This window comes from Trichosurus vulpecula, chromosome 5, assembly GCF_011100635.1.
Source record: "Trichosurus vulpecula isolate mTriVul1 chromosome 5, mTriVul1.pri, whole genome shotgun sequence".
Lineage (NCBI taxonomy): Eukaryota > Metazoa > Chordata > Mammalia > Diprotodontia > Phalangeridae > Trichosurus > Trichosurus vulpecula.
Genome location: NC_050577.1, coordinates 126,030,027 through 126,049,472, shown reverse-complemented (window position 1 = coordinate 126,049,472; position 19,446 = coordinate 126,030,027). Strand labels below are relative to the sequence as shown.

At 38.1% G+C, this 19,446-nt stretch overlaps 1 protein-coding gene across 1 annotated transcript in view; it reads right to left on the bottom strand.

Moving 5' to 3' along the window:
- The window catches only part of SLC13A1 (solute carrier family 13 member 1), an 88,356-nt gene that overhangs the window by 25,744 nt on the left and 43,166 nt on the right, over positions 1-19,446 (bottom strand). The window contains exon 7 of the mRNA XM_036760943.1: positions 7,010-7,158. Coding sequence (XP_036616838.1) covers positions 7,010-7,158 — 149 coding nt within the window. The remainder of the gene's footprint in view (positions 1-7,009; positions 7,159-19,446) is intronic.

The following is a 19,446-nucleotide window of genomic DNA, read 5'->3' as shown; positions in this document are numbered from 1 at the left end:
TATTTACAGCAATTCTCTTTATAGTGGTAAAGAATTGGAAATTGAGATGATACTCATCACTTGGGGAATGACTGAACAAGCTGTGGCATATGATTGTGATGGAGTACTATTGTGCTAAGAGAAATGATAAGGGGAGTGGTTTCAGAAAAAAAATGGCAAGACCTATATGAACTGATACAAAGAGAAATGAGAACTGGGAGATCATTGTGCATATTAACAACAATTTAAAATGATAATCAACTGTGTGAAAGACTTGTCTGCTCTGATCAATACAATGATCCAAGACAATTCCAATGGACTCATGATAAACAACAAATGCTACCCACCGCCAGAGAGAGAAAAGATGAACTCTGAGTGCAAATTGAAGTGTGCTTTTCTCACTTTATTTTTCTTGCTTTTTTCAAAGTAGGGCTAATACGGAAATATGTTTTGCATGATTTTACATGTATAATTGATATCATATTGTTTGCCTTCTCAGTGGGTGGGGAAGGGGTGTTGGAGGGAGAGAATCTGGAACTCAAAATTTAAAAAGAAAAGAATGTTAAAAATAAATAATGAATTAGAAAAAAAATTTTTAAATGAGTAGCATATTGACCAGATTAATTTGCAGCTTTATAAAAAGCAAAATTACTAAACAAGGAATAGGTAGGGTATAAATGGCAGATTAGTGAAAATAAACTTTCAGAAACCTTACCTGAGAACTGATTATATTTAAACAAAGTAATTTTGCTTGTGTTTGGTATAATGGCATCATTTACCTTACTTGCAAACTTCAATGATCTCTGATTTTGCCCCTTCCCCTAAGCATATCATAACCTTCTACAAGTCAGTAGACAATCTTCAAATATTGCTGTAGTAAATATTTTTACTACCCTTTTACTATCCTGGTACGGTTTTTGGTTTGTTTGTGGAAAAGTGGACCTGTGCTTCCACTGGTGTACAGATCTCCCAGGAAGGAAACTCCCTCTGCCAATGTCAACTACTCTGTAATCAATCAGGTCAATGAGAGGATAAGACACTTGCCCAAGGTCTTACAGCTAGTATTTGTCAAAGGAGGGACTTAAACCCCCCAGTTTCCTGACATTGAGGTTGTCTCTCTATCTTCTACACCATGACACTCTCTTTGAAACTGGGTGATAACACTCTATGAATTTAGGTAGGCTAGGCCTGGATCGAAAAATATACAATTTGCCACCATGCTCCTAGTTAAATTCTTGGATAGACACTCTAGGATTATAAAGTTACTTCCATTCAATAGTAAAGCACAGGAGTAGGACTGTACTCCAACTTTAATTGGGGGGTGGGTGTTGTAGGGGAAAAATAAGAAAAGAAAAACTTTGGTTTGGCTCCAAGGAGTTTATTGGGAGTTTATGGGAATAGGATAAGAACTAAATCTATTCAGTTTTGTTCAGCTAATAGAACTGCCTAAAAATGCCACTTTTGTCCCTAAACAAAGCTTCCCTTATCCCTGCCTCCCTCCCCTCTTTCTTCTTCCTTCCTTCCATTTGTATATCCTACCTTGATATCAATCTGTAGGCTATACTACAAAGTTATTCTTACCTAACTGTCAGAACCAGGTAGGATTTGGTAGACTCAAGAGAAATATTTCAGAACCATTACCTTCATGGATAGTCCATCAAAAAAGGATGAAAAGCCCAGAAAAAAACTAAACTGAGAATCATTTTTCTTCTCTTGCCCTCTACCTTTAATGCCAGATTTGAGGAATAAGAAAGAATGGTTAGCTAGACTGGGTTAATAAATGTGTCCCCTGGTTCATAGAGATGGGTTCCGACTCTGGGTCCCATGCTAAACACTACAAATTTCATTTCATTAACAAATCATCCAAAATAAATAATTAGATTCATTAATATCAGTAAATTCTAGAATCTCATTATAAACTGTATGGCAGGGGACAAGCATATTGCTCATTTTTTCCACAATTAGAAAAAAGATTTACCATATATCACTGTGTACACAGCAGATATGATTTGACCTGCAATATAACTGAATCAATGGTGCAGGGCAGTGCTTTCTAACAGGGGTTTTCTATATTGAAGCCAAGACAATAATCCCCTTCAGAGGAAGTCTGGAATAACAGCTTGGCTGTCACAACTTTCAGGTCTGACATTAAAATGCTGAGGGACTTTAATACCAACCAAATCCCAGGAAATGATCCCTTAAGAAGGTATGTAATCATGGAATGTTTCAGCTTGATGGCAGATTCTAGCCATTTGGTTCATTATAAGCACATGTCAATACTGATTACCATCCTGTTGATTAATGTGTGTTTTGATTATTTCTGGGCCAAAGAGACTTTCTAGCTTTGTTTTTTCTGCAGTTTCAAAGGTTTGTTTTCATGATACTAACAAAGATTTGAATGGGTCTTGTTTATACACATACATACAGACACACATATACATTCATATATGTATATACACAGATATAGATAGGAGGGGTATGGATGCCTCAAGGATATGTCACTAGGACCTCTAAATCTGGCCTATTACATACATATGTGTACACACACATACACACACATGCCTATGTGCACACACACATCCTTATCTACTTCTTCTGTACCTTGTATTATTATTGTATAATTAAAATAGAATCCCCATAAACAATTGTTTTCCCTTGAACTCCAGTTTTATGAAATCAAAATTGTCTCATTTGGTATGTAAAGAATATAGTCCACTGCTAATATATAAATGCCCAACTATTTTATGGGCAGCTACGTGGTGCAGTGGATAGAGAAATGGGCCTGTAATCAAGAAGAACTGAGTTTAAATCCAGCCTCAGACTACTAGCTATATGACCTGGGCAAGTCACTTAACCTTGTTTGCCTCAGTTTCCTCATCTGTAAAATGAGCTGGAGAAGGAAATGGCAAACCACTCCAATATCTTTGCCAAGAAAAACCCAAATGGAGTCACAAGGAGTCAGACATGACTGAAACAACCAAATAACTCAATGTTGATATAATAACTTCTCTCCTCTGTATTTTGTACTCATGGATGTCACAGTTGAAGTCCATAAATTGGCAAAAAAAATCATAAATGTTCAGTAACTTACTAAATTATGTCCACATTGGTATTTCTATTCTCAACCTAATGCCTTACTTGCTTAATGAATGCCCTTTGTTAGAGACATTGAATGTTCAGAACTGCAAGCATTGCTTCTTCCTACTAATAGATTCTTTTTCTTTTATTAGTTTTGTTCTGATAACAAAATGAGCATATAGGATAAGACATGGAGAATATCCTATCAACATGACTACCTCTCTACTTTAGACCCTTGTCACATCTCACCTGCGCTATGGCGATAGTCTCCTGGAAGAAAATTTAGAAGCCATCTTGTTGAATTCCCTCATTTTACAGATGAGAAAATTTATCCACAGTCATACATAGTTAACAGCAGATTCATGCTTCCTGTAGATAAAGAATCTTCCCAGTACCAGAGCCTCACCTATTTTATAGCTTTCTAAAAAATTAAGGCTCTCCATATATGAGATGACTAATCCCCCCAAACAATACAAATAAATATTGGTAACTGCTCCAGCCTGCATAAATTGGGACCTATAGAGGGAACATATAAGACTTTTTCAATAAACTCAGTTCACACCTATTAATGTTATACAGAAATGCAGCTGTCTCTATTGATTTCCTAGTTATACATCAACAGATGGGATACACAACCAGTGACTATGGTTTGGTTTAACCAGTTATACCCTGATCTTTGCATCCATAACCAAGGTCATTTTTCCTCCTTAATTGGGATGGATCTATCAAAGAAAAAATTCATGTAAAAATGTGTGTTTTCTCCCCTTCCCAATGAATTGTCAGGCTTATTGTAACTGAAAACAAGTAGCCTGAGACATTATTTAATAAATTCTGTGTATTTGTATTTGACTTTTCCATAAAGCAATTTCACCATCTACTGTAAAGATTAAATAAATAAATAAGAGGTTGTCAGACTTTGCCTAGTTCCCAAAGGACATTGTGGTTTCTGTGAGCCAGCTAATCATTAATTTAAGCAGATAGTTTATCTACAAACCTGGGGGCAGGGGCAGGGTGTGGAAAGTCCATTTAGGAACTCCTCCCCACCCAACTCCCTAACTAGATTATGAAGTTCTAAAAGGTCCTTGCCTAATATTTCTTGATCTCCACTTTAAGTGCCATGGATATAGTAGATCATAGGACCAAAGATTTTTATCTGGTAAGAACCTGGGGGCCCACTGAGTCCAACCCCCTCACTTTATAGATAAGGAGACCAAGGAGAAGAATGGGTAAGAGATTTTCCCAAGGTCCCAGAGTTAGAGTCTGAGATAGGATTTTAACTCAGGTCTTCCTAACTAGGAACTCAGTGCTCTTTCTACTGTACCATTTATCTGCTATGTTCAATAAGCATTTGCTGAGTGGAGAACATACCAACTATTTTGAATGTAAATAAATTAGTAGCTACTTTGAGTCCAAAGAGAAGCAACCAATTGCTCTATCTGGTTTATGTATCAAGAATGAAGTATCTAATCTCTCCTATTTTTGACTCTTTTCAAACAATGGCCCTTTTTGACTAAATGCAGATGGGAAACACAGACGTTGAATCCGAATGTCAAAAAACCACATGGATCCTCCGGAGACATGGGACAGTCAAAATGAAAACCAAAAAAATGGGCATTGGTGTTTCTGGAAAAGATGCCCTTCAATGTCAAGAGGATAAGATGGTGATGCGGCAGCTGCTTTGGAATAAAGGGTAATCACCATCCAGTCCCAATCTTCAGTAGACAGAACAAGAGTTTCACTTCTCTTGTCATACTTTTAAGCTCCTACAACTTTTCCTAGTGAAGCTAAAAACATTTGGATTAACAGTTGCCATGGTATTTATTGTATGTTGTGACATGGACAACTAAAAAATAATTATAACATTCATGTCACTAAAGAGCATAATAATAACTCAACATTCACGTAGCGCTTGAAAATTTGCAAGGCGAGCAGTATAAGTATTATCTTCATTTTACAAATGAGGAAACAGACTCTGAGAAATTTAAGTGGACTGCAAGTGGTCACCCAAGCTAGTTTGAGGCAAGATTCCAGCCAGGTCTCGTATATAGAGGGAAACTGAATTCTAGAGAGGTTAAGTGACCCAAGATTATACAGGTAATAAGTGTCCCATCCAGGGCCAGAACTGGTCTCTGAGCTCCAAAACCATTGTTCTTTCCACTAAGTCCAATTCCTTTGTCTGTAAAATGCCTATAATCCTACTCTGCTTGGTCAACATTATCTCATGCCACTCCCCTTCACCTGCCCAATACCAAACCAGTTTAGTCACCTTTCCTTAAACTGCTAATCCCTATTCCTAAAATACTGTGCGTCATATTTTTGCCACTTCAATGCCTACCTATCTCTCAAGGCTACATTCAGAGATCTCTTTTTTCAGGTAGCTCTCCCTGATTCTCCCAAGACAGAAGTGATTCTTCCTTCTTTTGAATTCCCACAATGCTTTTCTACACCTCTCAAGTGTTTCTAGATACTGTTTTGTACTATACTGATGTGTGTGTTATATATGTGTGTCCCCCTAGATTTAAATCTGCTAGGACCTTAGAGATCATCTAGTTATATCTTTTCCTTTTATAGATGAGGAAATCAAGTGACAAGCCAAAGATTACATGAGTAGTAAATTGCAGAGCTAGGATTTGAACTCAGGTTCTCTGACTCAAAAATAAAAAAGTACTCCTCCCATTATGCTGCACTACTACTACTAGAGTATAAAGTCCCTGAGGGGAGGGATTTTGTCTTCATCTTTGTATCTTCATACAGTACCTTTCACAATGCCCTGCTCATATTAAGTAATGGTCAATAAATATTTGTTGAATTGAATATGCATTTTACATAGAGGCAGTGTAGTAATATAGAGAGAGACTACCTTGAAGCCAGGGAGACCTGAAATAAAGAACCACCTCAGACACATACTTGCTTCGTTACCTTGAGCAAGTCTCTTAATCTCTCCATGCACTAGGTAGTTCTCTAACACTCTATAAATTGCAGAGAAGGTGGCAACCTGCCTTGATAAAGAATCTTTCCTTACCTGGGAGTTACATATACAAAATCAATGAAATCACAGGTCTGGTTCTTACCCATATTGAACATTACACTGAATTAACTGAATCAATGCCTTAGTCCAAGTTGCCTAGTCATTAAGTGTTATTCTTCATTTCTTCTCTGAGTCTTTCATTCAGTAATTGCATGTTGCTATTAAGTTTATCAGTTATTGAGTCCCTGCCTTTTTCTAATTCTCCCGATAAGCTAAATTTCCTACACCTGAGTTCTTGTCTTCCCAAGACTGTATCCTGATATTCCTGCCAGAATCTTGATTAAACATTCATTTCAACTTCCTCCAATTTACTGACACTTGGACTTGTATCAATTGTCTGCCCAATTCTACTTTGAGCAAATATCCTTCATCTTGGAAGTAATTGGATATCTTGTTTAAAAGCATCTGCATCAGTTTGCATGTATTCCTTTGGATTCAGCAGGTTTCACTGTCCTCCTGAGTCACTGATCTGGGCAGTCTGCTCTAATCTTAATCAGGTTTAGACCTTTGACCTTCGTATGATCCATCTCCCTGGAATTCTGATCATTCCCTTCCCAGATCTGATACCTGTTGCCACTGTCCAAGGTACCAAAGGTTGCATAGTGCATGATAATCTTGAAGTAGAATACTATTATTCAACTCTACCTAACCAAGTTTTTTGAAGGAAAATAAATTTGTAATGATGAGAGCACATCTCTCACCCTAAATTTGGTGGGTGGACACTCCTGAGCACCAGTAGTAGCTTGCTAACTATTTACGTAAAAATGGTCCTAGACAAATCACTACCCACACTTCAGAATTGGGGGGGGTAATAGGTCTAGACTTAGGATTCTAGGCTACCCATTTATATTTACAAGTCATTACCAAGTTTTTATAAGTCAGGGACTTCCTACATATAGACTCACAGACTCATACTCTACTTACAAATTGAAATGCTCAGCAAAGATCAAGTTGGTGGACGTGCCTGTGATAGTAGTCAGCCCTCCAATGGTAGAAGAGTAAGTAATGGACAAACACATTAGTTTGCACATCATGTGGTCTTTCCGTGTCCGATATCTTCCACCTTCTGAGTTCTGTCCAAGAATAACAACAAAACATTTCTATGAAAGAGGCCTTTATTATATTCCTGATCAACAAGGACATATCTCTCTCATAGAGATATGGGGAAAGTGCTTTTCATGTGACAGAAATGCAAGTTCTCTCATTTTTCTTTCCATTCTTTCCACTATATCAGTGCTAATAACATTCTGCTTGAAACCATCTAACTTGTCACATGAATATAAAAACTAACCAGCCTAGTATTCTAGTCTTTAACTACAGTGACAAAGAAGGGACATTTTACTGGGGGAGAATAGTCTTGCCAAAAGTCATGACAGATATGGTGGTGTTCATGCTGTCAGGGGGAGACAAGAACACTCAACTATCTTAACCTTTAATTTCTACTTGATTGGAAGACTGGCCCAGAGGCAGCATCTCTCCTAAAATAAAATTAATTTATTTTGTAATACATGCTGTACTTGAAGATAACTTTTAGTTTCCACATTTGATACAAGTTTTCCCTGAAAAATACTTTACGATGAAAAATTCTAGAAATTTTAATAAAATAAAATTTTAAGTTACCTCTGATGAGAAATATAAAGCCAATATTTAGTATGCAATGAGCAAAATAGCATTTCATGATAGAATTATGAAATAAGAAATAGATATGAATATATCTATATTTACACATTAAAATATTCATGACTTGTGTGTGTCTGTGTGTGTGAATATGAAAAGGATCTATGATTTTGTCACCAGGGAAACTTTCATGTCTGGCAACTTCCTCCATCAATGCAGACCACTAGCAGATGACACTGTGCTTATTATCAAATCCCAGGACATTATAGAGCATCTGGGAAGAATTGAATAATCACTTAAAGGAGCTTGGCCTGTGGATCCACACAGGAAAGACCAAAGGAATGAAGAATTGCTATTACCTATATATGAATTTATGCCTGCATGAATACCCTATAGAGTTTGTCAAATAGCATGTATATCTGGGATGGAGAATACAGATGGACAATGAACTAGGCCCAGAATTAAAAAGGAGGAGAAGAGCAGGTTGGATTGCTTTTGGGGAATTGAAAAGTACTTTTACTGACCCCAAGCTTCCAACAACAGTAAAGATCCATCTTTTCAATTTAAACATTTTACCAGTATTACTGTATGGTAATGAGACCCAATGGAAAGGTGAATAATGGGTGGAAGCAGACTGAAGCATATAACCAACAAGGAACCCCTAAGAAAAAGAAGAGCAAATGTCATCACCAAGGAATTGTATGATAGAAAGAGAAGATAGGTTGGTCACGTGGAGAGAGTGAAGGATGATAGGCAAATAACCAGAATGCTCCACTGGGACTCTTACAATATCAAAAGAAAGCAAGGAAGGCCTTCAGCATGTGGAAAAGACCTTTTGTGCTGGATTGTTGGGAAGACGTTTATGAGAGCTACACAAGAGGGACCAACATGGATGGGTTATAATCTGCATCAATGGAGGGGATTCCTGAATTGATGAGATCACAGTCCCATTTGAACATTTAAGAGTATTATCTTTTTATACCCTCTTTCTCACTTCTTCACTTCTCTGTCTTCCAACTGAAAGGAACCAAATAGACTCCTTCTCCATGAAGATGTCTCTCAAATCTACATATTCAGCTGTAGTAGCAATTTAGATTTGAAGATCTTTCCCACCCATTAATGGGCCATGTGACCTGCTTACATCACAGGAAGCCTAAGTCACGGGTGGTGGGAGGAGCTTCCTGACAAGAAAAGGAAGTTATGTCAAAGGAAATGCTGAGAGAGAGAAAGATGTTATGGTTGCTAATGTCTGCCCTCGTGATTGTTAGAACCGAATAGGCTGTGACTTAGCGGTACTGTGAGTTTGTTTTGGGGAAGACCCCAGCAGGGGGTTGGAGAGGTTTTGGGATGGTGAGGCTCCAGGTTGTTATATTGTGTACTGAATGTTTTGGGTTCCTTGCTATTATGATGAAGTGGACTGACTGGATAAATGGCTTGTGGGATATGGTTCTCTGGTGTCTGAATAAATAGTTTACTTCTTCTACCTTCTACGTGGAGAGTCTCGTATATGTTGCAATACAGAACTACAGTGGCATTTTGACAATTATCATCTGCGTTGTTATTATTGCCTTACTGATACATCAGCTCACATTTGTCTCTAGTCCCACATCACCAACTGCCTATTAGTAATTAATATTAGTAGCAATTAAGAAATTAGTAAGCAATATTGGTAATTTTCCAACTATGTATCTCATAGGTTTTTCAAACTAAAAGTGTCCCAAACATAACACATTATCTTTCACACACACACACATTCACACCTACTCTTCTGTCTAACTTTCCTTTTTCTATCAAGAACAACTATTATCCTTCCAGTCACCCCAATTGGGACCTCAGAATCGTCCCTGATTCTTCCTTCTCCCTAGATCTCCCATGTCCAGTTAGTTGCCTAGCATTGTTGCTTTTTCCGCCACAATATCTTTTACATCTATTCCTTTCTCTCCACTTGTATAGCGGCTACTCTAGTTCAAGACAATACCTTCCACCTAGATAATTATAAAAACTTCCTAGTTAGTCTCCCTGCTTCTAATTTCTTCCTTCTATGATCCATCTTTTATGTAGCTGCCAAAGTGATATTCCCTAAAGCATAAGATTGTGTCACTCCACTGTTCAAGAGGCTCCAATGGCTCCCAATTTTTAGAATCAAACACAAATTCCTCTCTTATCAGTTGAAGCCCTTTAGCTGGCTCCAAGCTACTTCATAACCACTCTTCCCCCATGAGGCATTAATTTCCTTCATGGATCCTGTTCCAGACAGCCAAGAGGGTGTTTGTTATTTCTTCTCACACATGACATCCCACATCCCATCTTTGTGACTATGTACACGTTGTCTCCTTGGCCAAGAAAGCCTAGAATGCACTTACTTTGCCTGTTAAAATTCCCAATTTCCTTCAAAGCTTGCTGCACCTCCTATATAAGGCCTCTCTTGATCCCCACACACATACCCTAATGATATCGGCTCTCCCAAAAGACTAATGTATTTTGTATAATTTTTTGTGTGTCCATGTTGTTTGTCCAAAAGAATATAAGCTCCTGGAGGGCAGGGACTGTTTTTTTTTCTTTCCTAACCCTAGTACAGAGCATAATGCCTGACAGTGGATGTGTAAGAGATCCCTGATGAATGAATAAATTACCTAATTACCATACCCTGCAGGACCTCATTTAGAACTTTCTGTAAACTTCTCATGTATTACATCGCACAATAATTATTTATGTAGGTATTATATTTCCATAATATGTTAATAATTCCATAAGGGCAGAAGTCAGATTTTATGTAAATTTTATATCTCCCCTAGTGTCTAGCATGGTGTTTTATACATAGTAGTTGCTTAAGAAACAAGAAACTTAATTAAATGAATAAATTGAAAAAATTGAAAAAATTTTGGGATAAAAACAAAAATAGCTTATTTCTTACATCTGTGGCTCCCACAGTTTATTGTACATGCTTTGTCCCTCCATGTTATAAGGTCAACTGGCCTGCACTTTTTAAGTGTTCAGAAAGGCCCAGGCATTAGCAAAAGCAAGATGGTAGCAGGAGGGGGTAGGGCAGCAAACTAGAACCCAGGGGGTACCAGCCAAATAAAGAACTGAGCACTACTAGATAAATTGGCTCCTTCCCTATCTTCCTTCAGCCACCAAGATTGTACTATGTGACGAGGCAACAGAATTTATCTCATTTGCCAGAACTCACAATACTATTCACTGATATCATAAATTCTCTTCTTCTTGAGTGTTGTTGTTTGTATGACATTCTTTGGAGATCTGGGGAATGTGAGTCAGTATACTATAATGGATGGAACAACTGACCAGGATTCAAGAGACCTAGATTTTGGACCTGGATTTCCCATGAACTAGCCATGTGACCCTGAATAAGTCATTTAGCTTTTGTGGCTTGAATTTTTCCCACATGTAAAATGATGGGCTTGGTTTTGAGGATTTTTAAGGTTCTTTCCAACCTATTCTACAACTCCTAATAGGAGATTTTGCTCCAGTCCCAACAATCCAATCCAATCAACATTTATTAAGTACCTACTAGGTGAAAGGCACCAAGAGTTGCTGTTGAGTTGTTTTTCAGTCTTGTCTGACTCTTTGTGACCCTATATGGGGTTTTCCTGGCAAAGATGCTGGAGTGGTTTGCCATTTCCTTCTCCACCTCATTTACAGATGAGAAAACTGAGGCAAACAGCGTTAAGTGACTTGCCCAGGGTCACATAGCTAGCGAGTGTCTGAGGCCAGATTTGAACTCAGGAAGAGAAATCTTCCTGACTCTGGGTATGACACTCTATCCACTGGGTCACCTAGCTGCCCCTAACTATGAATACTGCCAATAATCAGTAGTCTGTGCTCTCAAGGAGTTTACATTCTACTCAGGGGATACAAGTAAACAAGTGAGGACATGCAAGATAATTTGAGGAGGGAGACAACCAGGAACCAGAAAGGACTTTGTTTAGGAGATGACAAGGAGACATCAAACCTTGAAAGACAATAGCACTCAAATCCCACAACAATTTTTCCTTAGAGCAAGAAACTTTTTCCCTTGAGGGATTTTTTTTCTCCCTTCCATACTTTAGTTTAGAGACCAAGACATAAATGTGTGCAATCAGCAAAAGGAATCATTATTTCTTGCTTCTGTTCTTATAGTTTCTTATGATTTTGAATAGGGCAGCTAGGTGACACAGTGGATGGAGCACCAGGGCCTGGAATCAGGAAGACTTCTTGAGTTCAAATTAGGCCTCAGACACTTACTGGCTGTGGGACCCTGGGCAAGTCACCTGTTTGTCTTATTTTTTTTTCATCTGTAAAATAAGCTGGGGAAGCAAATGGCAAACCACTCTAGTATCTTTGCTTAGAAAACCCCAAATGGGGTCACAAAGAGTCAGAAAGGACTAAAACAATGGAACAACGGCAACAAAAGAATTTGAAGAATCTGAGAGTTTCTGGAAAAAAAATATATATATACACCTCTTACCCCTTTACATTTAAATATGGCAGGAATGGTCAGAATGAAGCAATTGGGTTAGCCTTTTTCATATATATAGCTATTGGTTTGCAAGGATTGGGTTTCATAATATAGAGAGCTGAAAAGCAGCTAAGTGGCATAGTGGATAGAAAGATGACCTTGGAATCAAGAAGACCCAAGTGCAAATATGCCTCAGACACTCCCCAGTCATAGGCAAGTCCCTTTACCTCTCTCAGCTTTTGTTTCTCATCTGTAAAATGGGCATAATAAATAGCACTTCCTTCACAAGGTTCTTATGAGGATCAAATGAGACAAAATTTGTAAAATTCTTTGCAAACCTTAAGGTGCTATAAAAATGTTAGCTATAATATTAGCAGAAAAGGACACAATCTCCTAATTTACAAATGAGAAAACTGAGACCCAGATCCCAGTGACTAACCCAATTTTATTCAGGTAATAAGTAGGAGACTTAAGATTCCGGTACATGTACTCTCCCAATACACTGTACTCTTCACTACTCCTTTACCTGTAACTGTAATTTAATTTGGCTTTTTTTTCTGTCTTTCTTGGCTGCTTCAAATTCTTAATATTTGGAGTTAGGAAATAATTTTCTGGTACAAGCAGTCATGTCACTTGTAGTTATATTCTCACTTGTTTCACTGGGGGCATTTGGACCCATAATATAACCCCCAAATTTACATTTTTTGCTCTATCCACTCCTTTTTCTGTCATTTTTCTCTTCTTCCTCCTCCCACGATGGCTCCACTATATTTTGGATTGACTAAGCTTTCATGAATAGTCTAGGAATCTATCATCCCACTTCAATGAGGAAATACTATATTCCTTTCTCATAGCAGACTGTATCTTTTTGTTGTTAATTGTTGTTCAGTCACTTGTCAGTCATGTCTAACTCTTTGTGACCCCATTTGGGGTTTTCGTGGGAGTGGTTTGCCATTTCCTTCTCCAGCTCATTTTACAGATGAGGAAACTGGGACAAACAGGGTTAAATGACTTGCACGGGGTCACACGGTTAAGTATCTAAGGCCAGATCTGAATTCAGGAAGATAAATGTTCCTGACTCCAGGCCCAACATACTATCCACTGGACCAACTAACTGCCCCTGTAAGCGTCTTCGAGAAATCTTACATTCTCAGTTGTAATGGCATCCAAGAAGATATTAGTAAGCCGTATGTCCACTTTGCTGTATCTACAATATCTTCATAAGAATAATCTAAATGCAGACATACTGAGTACATATTTACCCTTCTATTTCTCTCTTTTCTCCACCTATATCAAGATCCTTCAGATTGTATCCCCCAGAGATCCTTATCTCTCCTATATTTGAAACTGCATGCTGGGGCTGAACACTAACCTAACTGGTTGGTGATTGAGTGTAAACTCACCTAATCCATATGCCTAGAATGCTTCATAGTCATCCAACCATACACCTTGGACATCTTGCCATCTCCCCTGCCACCGAGTACACAATCCATATCCATTGCACCTTTCCCCTCTTCTACCACCATCACTTTCAACCTCTTGCTCTGGGAACAGTGATCCAAACAATACCAATATTACTTCCAGAAAAGGTAGGACAACTAACTGCCCTATAGTTCTACTTATTAATTCCTGTGGTTCCTCAGACCAAAACTTCCTTCTGTGTTCACTATATTGGAATACAAGCTCCTTAAGAGCTGTTCTCTTTTGTACTTGTATCATCAGTGCCTATTACAGTGTCCATCACAGCACTGTTCACTTGTTCTTCAGTTGGACCCCTCATGACCCCATTTGGGGTTTTCTGGGCAAAGATACTGGGGTGGTTTGCCATTTCCTTCACTGGTTCATTTTACAAATGATAAAAACAAGGCAAACAGGGTAACATGACTTGCCCAGGGTCACACAGCTAATGTCTGAAGCAAGAGTTGAACTTAGGAAGAGGAGTCTTGCTGAATCCAGGCCCAGCACTATGTCTACTGTGCCTCCTACCTGCCGCTTATCACATAGTAGGTGCTTAAAAATTACTTTTGCATTCATTCTTTCATTTACTGCCTTATTCCTTTCTCGACGTAGCCTAATATCATATTAACTTTCTCTCATTTTCTTCTCTGGGGAGAATCTGTAAGTCATCCTTCCTATTAGTTCCATTTTCCTTTTTTTTGTATTCTGGTTTAATAAGTATGTTCACTAGGACACTAGACAGAGATAATATATTTAAAGTAACATCAATGTTTAATTTTTTCATAGACTATCTAAAAATTGTGTGATTCCTAGCACCCTCTGACCCCTTTCTCACCATCCTGACGCTGTCATTATAGAAGTGAAAGTGGTTAGAGAAGACTGAGGGCTATTTTGTGATTTTCTTTGTTCCACCAGTCTCCATGGCCAAAGAATCCAACAGTAGGGTCTGGCCCTACTGGTGAAAGGCTCTATATGGCCTTTCCATGCCCACTTAGGCTGGTCCTCAAAAAGCATATGTGATCTTTTACCTGGAATGTACTTGAAGACTTTTCAGTATAGTAGGATGTCAGAATTTTTGTTCTTTTAACTTAGCTTTCAAGAACCTAGGGTAACCTTAACACTACAGTGGGGCACTGGAGTAGAACACTGGAAGAATGAGTTTCCTAAGTATGAATTTTATCAAACCAACAAAATCATAGATCTAGGTTAAAAAGAAAAATCAAACTCTTCTGTTGACGTTTTATGGCTGAGTCAGGAAAATCACTAGGAATTTAAGTTTCAGATTGCCCCAAAGGCAAGATAGAGGCATATAGGTGTGAGTAGGCAGACATATTGTCAACAAAAAAACTAAACAGGAAAAACAATATAGAATAATATATCATCAGGAAGGAAGATGTATATCTAAAAAAAGAGTTGGTTTGTAGTAAGTGTGTAGTAAGAACAAGCAAAGTAATACAGCCTGCACATTTCAAGGGTAACCATACTCAATCAAGAAGTCTAGAGCCATCCATCCCCCAGCACTATGGCTGAACTGCTTGGAAAGCCTTGGACTAAAAGTATTTGGCATGAAAAGATGGCTTATAACTTTAACCTTTAGAGGAACTAGCCGTATAGAGGAGAGCAGTGATCTATCAAAGTATCAAATGATTACATTTGAAATTTCACACTAGTGTCAGAAAAACAGGGTAGATGAATAAAGAGAGGCTGACCCTAAGGTCAAAGAGACCTGCATTTAAAAACTGTCTGATTCATATAAATCCTGTAACAATAGAAGAATCAGTTGACTTCCGGGAGCCAAGGTGTGTAGGAAGCAATAAAATCACTGTAGCTCTCTCATATTCACCTCCAAACAGTCATAAAATAGTGTCCCAGAACAAATCCTGGAGCAGCAGAGCCAGCAGAAAGATGGAGTGGAGTGGGCTTTTAGCCCAGAAGACTTGGAGGACTGGCAAGAAAGGTCCATCTCACTTGGTTAAAAAGGGAGCACATTACAGGGAAGGGAGTGTTCCAGCAAGCCCCACCTCAGCAAACCAGCAAGAGATCCTGATCCTGTGTGGTGGAGCAGGAAAACAATGACATCAGAACCCCACACGTGCCTTAGCATAGCCAGGGGAACTGGAGGACTCCAGCTCCAAGAACCCTGGGCTGTGCAGCCCAGGGTGGGCAGACATCCTCCAGTGGCCAGATTTCCATATACTTCAGTGCAGCCCCAGGAAAACACAGAAAAACTCCACTGGGCATCAGCACATGCCAGATACCTCCACTAGGATACCAGCTCAGCACCAAGTAAGCTTCTGGACCCCTATAGCCTCCAGCAGCCCCAGCCATTTCCCACCCCACCCCCTCAGCACAGCAGCAGACACAAAGATCCCCTGTGAGCCTTAGGACAACATCAGAATAGCATCAGGTAAACGGTCAGAACCTGCAGCCACTGCACAAGAAGCCCGAGACAGAGCCCCTTCCACCCTGGGAGCAGAGATCAAATTTAAAAGAAAGGAAAAAGGCCAAAAAAGAAAAAGATGAGAAAAAACAACAACAAAAAATATTTTGACCATAGAAAGTTATTATAGTGACGGAAGACCAAGACACCAACTCAGAAGAGGAAAACAACATCAAAACACCTATGGGCAAAATCTCAAAGAAAAACAGAAAGTGGTCTCAAGCCCAGGAAGAGTTTAAAAAGGAGCTTAAAAATCACAAGAGAGGTAGAAGAAAAATTGGGAAAAGAAATTAGAGGGGTGCAAGAGAATTATGAAAAAAGAGTCAACAGCTTGGAAAACAATTTAAAAAGTAGAATTGGCCAAATGGAAAAGGAAATACAAAAATCCACTGAGGAAAACAATTCCTCAAAAAGTACAATTGACCAAATGGGAAAGAAATTACAAAAGCTAATTGAGGAAAACAAAACCCTAAAAGTTAGTATTTAGCAAGTGGAAGCTAATGACTCTATGAGACATCATGAATCAATCAAACAAATTCAAAAGAATAAAAAAAGTAAGAAAATGTAAAATACTTCATGGGAAAAAACTGATCTGGAAAATACATCCAGGAGAGTCAGAATCATTGGACTACCTAAAAGCCATAATCCGAAGGAGGACCTGGACAGCATGTTTCAAGAAATCATCAAGGAAAACTGCCCTTATGTCCTGGAACCAGAGGGCAAAATGGGCATTGAAAGAATCTTCTGATCACCTCAGGAAAGACATCCCAAAATAAAAATTCAAAGGAACAGTATAGCCAAATTTAAGAACTATTAGGTCAAGGAAAAAAATAATTCAGGTGGCCAGAAAGAAACAATTAAAATATCAGCGGGTCACAAGTCAGGATTACACAAGACTTGGCAGCTGTAACATTAAAGAACTGGGGGTCATGGAACATGATATTCCAGAAGGCAAAGGAGCTTGACTACAACCAAGAATCATTTACCCAGAAAAATTAAGGATAATACATCAATGGGAAAATGGTCATTCAATAAAATAGAAGGATTTCAAGCTTTCATAAAGAGAGGACCAGAACTAAACCAAAAATTGACCCCTAATATCAAGACCCAAGAGAAGCATAAACAGGTTAAAAAAAAGGATTCAAAGAGCTAAACTATTTACATCTGCACACAGGAAGAAGATACTTGTAATTTTTAAAATTTATATCACTAATACTACAGCTAAAAGGAATATACATAGAGGGTACAGTTATAAGGAGAATTTGAGAGAATGACATAAAAAATTGAGGGATGAGAAAGAGGAGTACACTGGGTACCGAAGGAGGGGAGAGGTAGAATGGGGTAAATTATTTCCTGTAAAGAGGGGCAAAACACCCATTACAGTAAAGGGGAAGATGGGAGGGTGGGCAATGAACATGTCTTGGACCTTACTCTCATCAGTATTGGCTCAAAGAGGAAATCATCTACACAATCAGTTGAATATAAAAATCTATCTTACCCAACAGGGAAGTAGAGGTGGGGGGGGGGTGATCAAATAAATGGGGAGGGTGGGAACTGACAGAAAGGAGGGCAGGTCACGGGAGGTGGTAGACAGAAGCAAAATGCTGGAGGGAAAAGGTGAAAGGAGAGAGAGGACAAACAGAAGGAAGAATAGGATGGAGGGAAATACATAGGTAGTAATCATAATGGTGAATGGGATGAACTCTCCCATAAAAGGAAATGGATAGCAGAATGGATCAAAAACCAGAATCCTACAATATGTTGTTTACAAGAAACACACTTGAAGGAGAGAGGGACACATAGAGTAAAGTTAAGGGGCTGGAGCAGAATCTATTAAGAGATACATCTTGCTAAAAGATGCCATAGACAATGAAGTGATATCTATACAAACATATATTCACCAAGTGGTACAGTATCCAAATTCTTAAAGGAGAAGTTAAGTGAGTTACAGAAAGAAGTAGACAGCAAAACTACAATAGTGGGGGAGGAGGGAGGAGGCTCAACTGTCCCCTCTTGGAATTTGATAGATCCAACAAAAATAAATAAGAAAGAAACTAAGGAGGTAAATAGAATTTAGATATGATAGACTTTTGGAGAAAACTGAATGGGAACAAAAAGGAATATAACTTTTTCTCAGCATATGGCACCTACACAAAAATTAACCATATAATAGGACATAAAAACCTCAAAATCAAATGTAAAAAGGCAGAAATATTAAATGTATTCTTTTCAGATCATAATGCAATAAAAATTATATTCAACAAAGGGTGGTGGTAATATAGATTAAAAATTAATTAAAAACTAAATAATCTAATCCTAAAGAATAAGTGGGTCAAAGAACAAATCATAGAAACAATCAATAATTTCATCAAAGAGAATGTCAATACTGACACAGCACACCAAAATTTATAGGATGTAGCCAAAGCAACACTTAGGGGAAATTTTATTTCTCTAAATTCTATATCAACAAAATTGAAAAAGAACAGATCAATGAGTTGGACATGAAACTAAAACAACTAGAAAAAGAACAAATTAAAAATCCCCAATTATGCACCAAATTAGAAATCCTGAAACTCAAAAATGAGATTAATAACATTGAAAGTAAAAAAAAAACCTTTTGAGCTAATAAATAAATCTAGGTTTTATGGGGGAAAAAACAATCAGACAAATAAACCATTAGTTAATTTAATTTTAAAAAAGCAAGAAAACCAAATATCCAGTATCAAAAAATGAAAAAAATGAAAAGGGCAAAATCACCACCAATGAAGAAGAAATTAAAGCAATCATTAGGAAATATTTTGCCCCATTATAAGCCAATAGATCTGACAATCTGAGCAAAATTAATGAACATTTAAGAAAATATAAATTACCTATCTGGGATGGGATGGGGAACCTGCAGCCTTGAGGCCATCTGTGGCCTTCTAGGTCCTTGGGCATGGCCTTTAGACTGAGTCCAAGCTTTGCAGAACAAATCCTTTTATTAAGAGGATTTGTTCTGTGAAGTTTGGATTCAGTCAAAGGGCCATGCTTGAGGACCTAGAGGGCCACATATGGCCTCAAGGCCACAGGTTCCTCACCCCTCGCCTAGATTAACAGATAAAGAAATAAGATGCCTAAATAACCCCATCTTAGAAAAAGAAATAGAACAAACCACTAATGAACTCCCTAGGAAAAAATCCCAAGGGCCAGATGGGTTCACAAGTGAATTCTACCAAACATTTAAAGAACAATTAATTCCAATACTATATAAACTATTTGAAAAAATAGGTGAAGAAGGAGTCCTACCAAACTCCTTTTATGACCCAAATATTGTGCTGATACCTAAGTCAGGAAAAGTTAAGACAGAGAAATAAAATTTATGGACCAATTTCCCTAATGAATATCAAT